The following is an 11,910-nucleotide window of genomic DNA, read 5'->3' on the forward strand; positions in this document are numbered from 1 at the left end:
TAATGCATGAAAAACTTAGATTAATTCACCTGATGGGTTTGTTATAACTGAGGGGTCGACATTTTAAACCCGAGGTGCTCCTAAACATGCAGTACGTCTAATTTACATGAAACTTCTCACACTGATGGCAAAATCTAGGCACTCATGTTAAGGTTAAACTATAAACAATAAATGTGATTGTATTTTTCAGGCCCTGCTGGTGCAGTTTTGATGAAAAGACCATTCTTGCATGCTTCACGGAGAGATTCCGACAGAATGATACTTCACAAAGATGAATTACATTTTGTTTTGTCATGTCTCTGCAAAACTAATTTGACCAGCGAGGTCAGAGGTAGTTTTCTGGGGGAGTTTTGAGGTACATTCTTTTTATTGATACATTAACAAAAGCTGTGAAGGACAGAGAAGAAAATGCGCCAGAAACCACTCTTCTTTGAATATTTCTAAAACCTTTTGTTTTAAATATATATAGTATATTCCACAAACCACAGTGTTCACAGCCTTCACTCTGTACCACAGGACAGCCGAGTAATCCGATGCAACACTTACTACCTTCATTAAATCTTTAAGCGCTGCAAACAATTAGTCCTTCTCTCTTTTCCAACATGTCCCTCCCTCGTCTCCTTTCTAATGCTTCTCAGTGAGACATGTCAAACACGGCCACCTGATCCTGGGATCTATAACTCCTGGCTGTAAGGGAATCCCCTGCAGCAGAACAGAGCCTGCGTTGTTCGTTCATACATGAGTTACCTCTCTGTTAGATCACTAACAGGCAGAAACGCTGCATTGAGAGCCGCTTCAGTGGAAGGAAGATACAAGTAATGCACGGCTTAATGCCCTCTATTAGAGTCTCAGAAACTAAGAAGCCACAGGAACACATTTCAGAAACTACACTCAGCCTCTAAAACGTTAATTTAGTGAATTTGTGCAGGAAGATTCAAGAAGCATAAAGATTGGGCAAGTCAACTCTTCAGACAACAGTTTGAGACTTTTGCATGATATGATGACTTATAGTTACCATGTTGTGCTGTTGTGCAACTGTGACGTTTGAATATAAAATGTACCTCCAAAAAAAAGGTTTTCCAAAAAGGTTGCTGGAAAGGTTCCAGCAGTCAAACAGGATCAGGATCTGTGACTTGTAAACTCTGCTTACATTGCTACCCAACATCCTAAGCGGTATCTCACCTGCAAACTTGAGAATGTACAGATTAAAAGAAAAAATCTTAAATTCTTAGTTTGTTCTATAAAGGACACAAAGGTCACTGAATAGTTTGATGATTATGGAAATGATGTGTGTCATGTTAGGGCTGCACTAATGATTATATTTATAATCGATTAATCTGCCAATGTTTTCTAGATTAATCAATCGTTTGGTCAATAAACTGTCAGAAAGTTTCTCCAAGCCCAAGATGGGGTCTTTAAATGTCTTGCTTTGTAAATCCCAAATCCAAAAATATTCACTTTGATGTGATGTAAAACATATAAATATTCATATTTGAGAGGCTGAAAACAGCATTTTTGATTGAAAAAATACTTGGCTCAACCAGCACTCTCCACATCATCATTAATACACCAAATGTGGGAATACATTTTGTAAGAATGGTGTTCATAATGTATGACGCTGGTCAAGTCAAACTAGTTCTCATCACTACTGTTCTCTTCTTTGCTGTAATAATAATGGCACACTCTGCTTGGAAAGTAATCTGTAAACATTCAATCATGGACAAGCTCATGAAGAGTTTTGCACAGTCAGATCAGTTCATGATGTTTGCATGTGTTTAAGTTTAGGTGCATACACATCTGCATGTACAGTAACACACAAATCCCTGCGTATGTTTGCATGCAGTTGTAAGAGGCTTATCCCTGCAGAAGTTACATCATAAAACAACCAGCCGACGTGTAATCTGCAGTCTGAACACTTGCTCTCACGCTACGCATCACAGCCCGACATTTCCATATTTCACTGCTTTAGCCTTGAATCCAGACAGACATCATGACTGAAGGAGACACACACACTTACTTTGGATTCAATCTTTCAGGACAACAATACAAGTTACTCAACATTTAGCAGCTGGATTATCACCAGGTGTTAGTCATACCACATGTAGCAGCAAAGTCATCATTTCATTCTCTGGATATTTCTTCTATTGTCTTGGTGTTTGTTTAAGGGTTACTTATGAATTAACATGTGTAAACACTGCGTCCCCACCAGCTTAGCATCACTTTTGGTCTCAGTGACAACAGAGAGACTACATTTAAGCATTTGGATTCAACCTTGCGACAACCAGTGATGTCTTGTTTGACCTAATCTCAGATACAAAGCAGCTTGTTTCAGAACCTGTCTACAATCAAAGTACTTCTTTAAAAACATAATTTTAAGATCAAGATGCTGAAATCAGGAGGGAAACTGAGGCAACAAGTAAAACAGAAGTGGGCGTAACCATGACAGTTAAGACAACCAGATGTTACTGTTACTGAGTCAAAGATCAAAGTTTAGTCAGAGTTCGTCAACTCTTTGTGCATCCATATACATTTCATTTTGAAAGTGTTCAATCATGTAGATATCATCTACTACAGCTACATGTATTGCTGTGTTGTGTCCAGCCACAGACTTGCAGTAGAGATATTTACTCTGGTGCAAACAACAGTTTGATCATTGATCTTTGATCATGTGATTAGTCATTTAGTATCAGCCCAGCAGTGACCTTCAGACCTCTGCTCACTGCCTCTCAAGTACAGTAACAGCCAAAGTTAAGTCCCAGCTGATTTTATGATGAGGGTGTGTTCAAACTGCTGTCGTTGAATCTTTGACTCGTCAGTACCACCCAAAGACTTGGGACACATCAACCGTTATGATGAGCTAAACTTTGTGAACAAGCAGCTCCCAGTCACAGCTGTTGTTATGGAGAAGCACATGGCGCTAACACGTGTGATATGGACAAACACATTGAGGGACCTTTACAACACAGAAGGAACAACTGGAACCAGAGAAAAAAATATTCTAATATAATATTCTGCTGATTGACCAATCAATTAATTATGTCCCAGTCTTATACTTTATATAATTATGTACATTGTGTTGCATGTATTATATAGTTCCCATTATTATGACAAAACGTGTTTATTAAATGTTTTTAACTACAGTGTGTAGAGAACAGTGGAACACATCCTGCTCACACTCAGTTACATATAACCACTCCTGGAAGCTGCCCAGCACAACCACAGTCTGACCTGTTGGCCACAGAACAGCTACACTGGAGCAAGTGGAGGTTATGTGCCCTGCTCAAGGGCACAATGACTCCTTCACTTCTCTGGATGCTCATCCCTCAGTTCTGTGAACCACACACAACTTTCCGATCGCTAACTTTCCTCTGACACTACAGCTCTCTGAATGGGACAAACACAAGCGCATGTCCCGCAATGGAATTATTTACAACTATGAGAATAGACAAGCTTTATCTCTAAATGTAGGTGAGGAGGAGGAGGTCGATGGAGGATTAGCAGCATGTGGACGAACACACGTATGCACGCACACACACACTCTCTACGATCTTTAAGATTATAAGACCTTATTGCGAAATATAATTTGTACAATGGTTCAATGAAAAATTAGCTGCAATAATAGTTTGTTTGGCCTCTTGGGTCAGAATAATCCACAACTAGCATATAAAATACCTATCTCTTTAGCTGCTATACTGTATGTTCTTGCTTACTTTTTTTCACTAGCTAGTCACTAGTGTTGCACAGTATACCGACGCTAGAAATGGTAACCCCTGTATGATGATACTTAACGCATGATTCTTGCCAACACACAGCCCTATTCACAATAAATGTATCTTAAAATCAAAACCATGAGGCTAAAGGCTTCAGAGTTCTCTGGGTTCATCTGCCAGCGTGTGACTGCCTTCACATCAGATACAGTGTTTTGATTCATTGTTAATATAGAAATATTGATCCATGCATTTTTTAATTAAGGTTGGACTGAGATTATTGATTTACTATGTGGGTCTTCATGACCACATCACGTAACATTTCACAACACACCAGTTCAACCAGAAACTTATTATCTCCCAGCTGAGATAGAACACTTCTATCTTTAGTGTCTTTGTTAATGTTTTGTTCCACTTCCACAGAAGAGTTACATCCTCTCTGCATTGTACAAAGCTTAGGAAGTGGGACAGCTTTATCGAAAGAGGAAGAGGGGGGAGTTATCAGGGGTGTGTCTGTGCTCATCAGGGGGAATGAGCACAGAATCCATTATGATAGACCTAAATAACCAGCCGTGGGGTTAGGCAGGGTGCTGGTTATAAAGGTCAGGGGATAGTTATTATTAACATGACTAAGTCCGAGGGGAGAGGGAGCCAAGGGCCTAGGGCTCCAGCTGACAGGACCACTTTTATTGGGCACAGTACACTGACTGATGAAGTACTGTACATGTAGATCAATGCCACCCGCCCACAACGAATGGTAGCAGAGAGAAGGGAGTCGGTCTGAGTCACTGTTATTCTCACTGAGTAATCATGTGTCACGGCCCTAATTTCAGAACAAAAGACACCAAAGTCAGAGGGCTTAAAAATAATTTCTTCTTCAGTTCAAGATTATGTATACATACAGTATGAAGCTTTATAGGAAGCAAGTCTCAAAGGATAATACAAACAGAAGACAAACAACGAGAACTTTCAAAACAATTGAATTAAGCAGTATTAATCACAAAATGAAGTATGCTGAAACATCATAGCAGCCTATGAAACCAAACTTATCAGAACAAGGAAGAACTCCCAAGAAAACCTTAAAGACTTTACACTTTGTCTGTTTGTTTACTGCACCTTTTAAATTGTATTACAACATGTTATTAACTCACTACTATCACTAGTAGTGCTAACATTAGTAGCAGTAACACTTTGTATTAACAGCAGTAGTAGCAGTTGAAGATATGGATTTTGAACACTTTATAGTTCACAACAGGAAGTCTATTTAAATGTCTCGATATAACTGATATAACTGATTGTGTTAAACAGGCATATGATATCGTCCATAAAGATCGCAGGGCCCTGAATTGAATCAAATTGAAATCGTAGCATGGCCGACTTTGCGATTTGAGCAAATAATATATTGTTCTCCAAAGAATTGAGATAATATCGTACTGTGATGAAACATGTGATTTATAGTCATAGTAGTAGTAATAGTAGTATTTGCAGTAGTAGCAGTTGCAATAGTAGTATGAGTTGTAGTAGTAGTAGCGGTTGCACCAGTGGTATTAGTAGCAGCAGTAGCAGTAGTAAAATACCAGCCATGGACACATTTAAAACAATAGACTTTTGTTATATTATTCATTCTATTCCTATAATTTACATAAAGGCTGATGTGTAAAATGTGTTGATTGGTTTCAGTGCAGCTTTTCATACAGACATCTCATCATTCGCCCTCAGGGCAGTGATGTCATGATGTACTCAGGCCCCGTTGTCCAGACCAGACGGTCCCACAGATAACCCTGCAGGGATATCTTCATGATGCAGAAAAAAAGATACTGTATCACTGTATTCATTAATTTATGCCGTGTCAATTTCACGAGCTACCTTTGGCCACATTGTTAGCCTTAAGGAGATCAGCTCAAGTCAAAACAGAGTTGAATAAACTTCTGAAACAGCATAAATCTGTGTGCGTGTGTGTGTGCGTGCGTGTGTGCGTGTGCGTGTGCGTGTGTGTGTGTGTGTGCGTGTGTACACATGCCTGAGTCTGGCTTTGTGTGAACCCGAGGGGACGTCTAGTCTTGTTGACATAAAGCCGGTGGTTTGTATCACCACAGATGCTGATTGGGTTACAGTGAATGTTTGTGTTGATGTTTGGCTGAAAGCTAAGTGGAGATACTGTCACCGGTGAGACAAAAGAGCTACACATCTAAAAAAGGTCTCATTTACACACATAGCTGTTTTTAAAGTCTACTCAGATATACACAGGAGATAAAGATAAATGAGACCACAAACAGGCAGGGAGTCAGATCAAGTGGACTTCCACCTAAGGTGATTTGTTCCTGTTAAATTTGCCGCTCCAAAACGTGCTTAATTTTCACTGGAACGCAGTCACCAGGACTAAATGTTTTAGTCTTTGGAGTTGGAGCCTGAAGTAAACTGTCAATAAAGGTATGTCCCACGTGAGATAAAATGTCCATGCAGGCTGAGCCACTGAGTAAAAACGGCAAAATCTGGTGTATCAGGTGACTATACATGCTGCTAAGTGCAGGGAGGCCAACCAAGACACAAGTGGAGACACTAAACCAAACAGACAGGCTGGCTACGCCCACTACCTCAAATCTATAACTCACCATCAACTTCTTTCTGTCATTACCACAAATCAACAGAAGATGTATGTAGAGGACGTCATATGTATTAAGTTCTAAAACAGGACTGATACTGAGCTGATTTTTTAACAACACTATAACCAAAGAGACTGTTGATATTGCATAGTTCTGAAAAAATACCTGTTATTAGTTTTGCAGACATTTGGCCATAAACCAAAGTATTGGACAAATTGAAAAGTTTGACCTGATGATGGCGCTATCTGAAAAGATGTCCAATAGCTGTTGCGACATCTCACTCCAAAGCACAAATGTCAACCTCATGGTTGTGCGAGTTAGAGGAAAAGTCAAAGGATTATCAAAGTCGGAATCATATAGAAAGAATTTCTAGTATTAAAGGTTTCAGGGAAGTGGTGCATGTTCAACATTACGTGCAAGTTGTGTATACTGCATGTAGAGCAGAACATTATTGATATTACAGACTAGATATCATCTTAGATTTTGAATATCGTAATATGGCATAAGTGTTGTCTTTCCCGGATTTTAAAGGCTGCATTGCAGTAAAGTGATGTCCTTTTCTGAACTTAGCAGACTGTTCTCGCTGTTTTATTACAACCTTCATCCAGTCATTATATACACACAATACTGATGTTTATTTATCAAAAATCTTATTGTGTAAATATTTTGTGAAAGCACCAACCCAACAATATTGTCGCAATATTGATATCCAGGTATTTGGTAAAAATGATCGTGATATTTGATTTTCTCCATATGGCCCAGCCCTAACTGGTTGCTCATTTATGTACTTTCATACATGCATGCTGACTGTGCTTTAACGACCGTCTTTGTGAGAAAGCTAATCAATACAAACGCTCTTTAATGGTCTCCATCATCAATAATACAGGCAGCAAATTTGGCCTCTACAATAGTCGTCCCAGAGAACTTGTATGGACTTTGTCTCTTTATTAATATCCCTCTGTATGTATTTCATGATACGACTTGGTAACTGTACACACCTAACTCACAATGCAATGTAAAAAAAACACTAAAATGGATCCATATACAGCTCATATGGTGCAACAATCCAGATAATGGATACTATGTCGTTTAGCCCAGACACACACACTCAAAAGGACATAAAACAAAACTTTAGAGCCCACTTAGGTACCATGCAGGTGGTCCTGCCCTGAAAACCAGTGCTGCTCTTTGTTACAATATCTGAGAGCGCATTCAGCTTTTCATGGGGGCCGTGCACATTTCTGGGAGGAAATAAACCTTTTAAAACCAAATGTCATGTCATGAACACTGACTTCAACGGACCAGGAGAATTACGACTCTGCTTACTTAAATAATCGGGATGGACAACCATGACAGTTATCAGCTGTTGCTCGGGAGGTAGAGGAGGTTGTCCATTAATCCTTAATGGACTTAAAGGTTAGTCGTTGCCATGTAATGTAAATGTGCTTTGTGTGGTCAGACTAAACTAGAAAGACGAGAAAGGCGCTATTTAAAGGCCATTTACATAAGTGTATCCCACTCTTAAATCTGCATCATTATTGCGATTCCATGCAAATGGTTTCTCAATAATTATTACCCGTGTCTCATCATCTGACTTAATGCAACATTGGTCATCAAAAATATGCAGAAAATGAACTAGATGAAGTAGAGTAACAAACAACAACTCCTCTGTATTCTTTTCTCAAGAAGACACAAAAACAGGAAATTCTCCTTCTCGGACAAAGCAGACACTCACACATTTTCCTGTTTCAGCATGATTCATGCCGTCTGATTGATGGAATCATCAGCGGCGGTTGAGAGGGGTGATGTCAGTGGACACATAATGCAGCCTCGGCATTAACAGTACATTAACGGACAGGCTGAAAGCCCGACATGGAGCCCAAGTCTCCTCAGTTGGAGTAGCTTAGCCCAGAAGTGAGTGGAGGACTCTGACTGAGGGACTTATAGTCAGCTAGCTAAAACAACACCACCTTATACATCACCTCTTGAAACACACTTTTACTGGTAAGCTTTAGTGTCATTGAAAATATGTTGGAGGACAAGACAATCATTGGTTTATGCTGTAACAGAAAAATTGCAGAAATAACAAACACTAGAAAAAGACCCTCCCATGCGGCACTGTGGTCCACACGTGACAGCATGCCATGACATGAACACTATGTTGTGGTTGACTGAGACAGAAAGGGAGAACTCAACTTTTACTACCTTCAAATCGAATTTAGTCAAGAAAAGTTAAAAATAATTGTTTGGGAAGGAGCGCTTTCTGGACTGCTCTTTGGATAAGGATACATGTAGACACAAGGCAACTCCAAGGCACTCTCTTTTAAACAATTATCAAGCCTTCATCATGGAGTTTTGCCCAAATGTGTCAGTGTTTTTAGGTGTAACATGACTATGCCATCACAATAAAGGCATTTTAGTTGTTTAAAAGGGAGTGCTTTGGAGTTTTCTTGTGATTTTTGAGACAAGAAAATTGGTTGAAAATGTTTTAACATTTTAGGTTAAACTCTTGTCATGAAAATAATAAATGCACAGAAGAGCACACATGTCAAAATATAAAAATATAATGTCTATCAAAGCAGTCTTGCAATCCAACAATGTAATAAATATGCAAAAAATATTTAAAGGGTAAAACAAATGGCTGCCATAGGCAGCAGCACAGATAATTAATGTCAATTGTTTGATTCCTCTTAAATTGTGGTTTGATTTAGCTATGTCTTCGTCCACATTTACAAGCATCTTTTCTTTGAAATATTGGATTTAGTATCAGCATTTTTTATCAATTGTGACATTTGTCAGATAAACATTGTGCTTTTTCACACTTTGTTGCAGGTGTGAAATTTAGATTTACAGAGAAATTAAACTGGAGGAACACCAGTAAATGCAACAGATACTATTCAGGTACGTGCAGCAGATGCAAATCCTCACTCAAAAACAAAATCTCTCCATATGCCCTTTTAACATCTTAAAATACTTGCATTGAGGGGTTCACTTCACTTGGAGTAGCTGCCTGTACGCTCCAGGGATGGCTCACATTCACCACAGCAGTCACCGCTGCATGGTTTAATTTGGTAATAAACGCCTGGTGTCAGGTACAGGCTCGCCGCAGCCGGGTGGCCTTACAGGGCATCAGAGCTCAGTAGGAGTTCTGACCTCTGATGAACGCCATCTGCTTCAGGTCAGCCTGTGCATTAGAGCAAATTAATCTCACTATGCCTAACATACAGGTACAGGTAGGTAGAAAATGCTGGCGAATAACTTCACAAAAACCTACATTTCATACAATATATTTCTTAAAAATATGAAATTTAGGACAAATTGTATTTTTAATTTTGATCCACAAGAACTGTGTCTTTTTATTAAAGAAAACAGGTGTCTGTTTTTTTGCAACTGTAATAAATATGTAATTTCTTCTCACATTTAAAATGAAAGAAATTTAAAATGGTCTCATTGTCGTATCAGCGTTGTACATTCCCTACAACTACTGTCTGTCTGTCACTGCAGTTTGGCACTTTTGTGAGATCCTGATGAGGAAACATTTGTTGCCAAAAATCACCTGACCAATATTCCACTTTCCAGGAGCCCTCTTTATTTACCGTCCAAGTCAATTAACATACCTGTGTTCCAGACTCCCTTTGAAAATGAGCTTTAGTTAAAGTTGATAGCAGCTCTATTATCAGACAAGAATCCCCACTAGGATTGCTTGCATACAATAGATTCTTTGTGTACCTCCATGGCAACTCCAAAGGCTGCTCTCCACCTTGCTAACCTTCTTTATCCTTCATTACTAGCTACTCCCACAAGTTTGATGTTGGCATTAGAAGTTTTGAATGTCCTTCCATACCATATGAATAAACCTCTGATGAGAAATACGGTTTTAATAAAGTAGGCTATAATAAAGTGTCAAACTCTTGTTGTTCTGGTTTTTTAATGCTTCTCAACAACATCCCAAAACAATTGCAAAAAAACAAAACATGGAAGCAACATGTTGTAACAAGCAGGATGTGGTCCAGGATGTGGGTTTCAAACGACCTGACTACTCAGCAGCACCAAGCTAACAACAGAGTTCGCGGCGGCTGCTCGTGTCTTGTGGAGGGTGGAAACGCTCCGTCCACTCCCAGCGCAGCACCACCAAAATCCGTGATGTCCGCACCAATTTTTTTTCTCCATGTTCACAGTCCTAAAGATGAGCCACTAAAGCTGGCTGAGAAACAACCACACGCTGGTATTTAGCTCTCTATTCTTCCTCGTGTCCATAGGTTTAAATAAAGTTTATTTACATCGAGCCTTCGCCGCGCGCTTCACTGAGCCAGGCAGTGGGTGATAGACACGCTGGCAACATTGTTCCTCTCCCTCTGTTGAATAAACATGTTGAAGGAAAGCCTACCTTTATACTGCAGCGAGTTGCCTGTTCGTATTTTCACGGTTCCGCTAATGGACTCTCCCGGACCGTAAACCACCTTGTTATTGGTAAAAGTGATATCAAATTCTTGAAGCTTTCCCATGGCTCCGCTCCGCTCTGCTACTCCGCCGCTCTGCGTCTCTGAAAGCAGCGAGGAGGCTGCGCTCCCACCTGCTGCCGCGAGCCCCCCCTTAACGAGACCAGTGACGTCACTTTGACGACCCATTGAAAGTAATGGCAGGGATGATAACAATATTTTAAAAATTCTTAGATTTTTAACTTTTTGATTTTTGCAATGAACCAGAATCTTTAACACCAATACATATGATGAATGAAGAATCTACATTGAGTGTATAAATGTCATTATATAGCCTATTTTGAACTTGATAAATAAAACATTGAATTCATTGTAAACGTATTGCTTAGGCTACATATGGTAGATTGCACATACATAAATACAAAATAACAAAAGTTAATTTGATTTTGTTCTATTATTATTAATATTATTATTATTTATTTATTAAAATTATTTTATTGTCTCGCTGTACCACTGTATTGAGCAGGCTACATCTCTGTAATGTTTGTATATATATATATATAAAATAAATATGACTAATTATTGAATTAGGAACCCAAAATACCATTACAGTACTTTCCAGAACGTTACTTCACATTTACTGAAAACGTTTGTACATTAGGTACATTCCCCACTGATGTGGCATTATAGATGCACTTCCAGCCCTTATGAGGTAGCATGAGCTCATGTTTTATCTAATCAACTATAATAACCTGGAGGACAATATATAACATCTAAAATCCTCCTCCTGCTGCCTTGATATCTACCAACACTTTTTAAAATATGCTTCAATCTGCATGGCCTCAGATCTTCTACAAATTGTAGGCACGTCTCTTATCTCAGGTGTATCTCAGAGGCCCTAAAACCTGCAGTCATCAAGCAACTCTTAAAAAAGAACGATCTAGGCAAGTCACTTATAAACAACTATAGGCTCATTTCAAACCACACATTTTTAAGTAAAGTGGTTTTTCAACAAATAAACAACTTCTTGGCTCTGAATAACTGTTTTGATGTTTTCCAGTCAGGCTTTCAACCTCACCACAGTACTGAGACTGCTCTTGTTAAGGTCTTCAACAACATCTGCTTACATCCAATACATGCACTGAGTAAGTGCATTTAACA

At 39.1% G+C, this 11,910-nt stretch overlaps 1 protein-coding gene across 5 annotated transcripts in view; it reads right to left on the reverse strand.

Moving 5' to 3' along the window:
- The window catches only part of arrdc1b (arrestin domain containing 1b), a 34,982-nt gene extending 24,123 nt beyond the window's left edge, over positions 1-10,859 (reverse strand). For 3 of the 5 annotated variants that reach the window (XM_029444443.1, XM_029444442.1, XM_029444444.1), the window contains exon 1: positions 10,698-10,859. In XM_029444443.1, the coding sequence (XP_029300303.1) occupies positions 10,698-10,815 (118 nt within the window). In that variant the 5' untranslated portion in view covers positions 10,816-10,859. Of the gene's footprint in view, positions 1-9,288; positions 9,495-10,697 lie in introns of all 5 variants that reach the window. The other 2 variants (XM_029444445.1, XM_029444447.1) reach the window with 1 other exon arrangement.
- Positions 10,860-11,910: the final 1,051 nt, after the last annotated feature.

The sequence above is a fragment of the Cottoperca gobio genome, chromosome 12 (genome assembly GCF_900634415.1).
Source record: "Cottoperca gobio chromosome 12, fCotGob3.1, whole genome shotgun sequence".
Taxonomy (NCBI): Eukaryota; Metazoa; Chordata; class Actinopteri; order Perciformes; family Bovichtidae; genus Cottoperca; species Cottoperca gobio.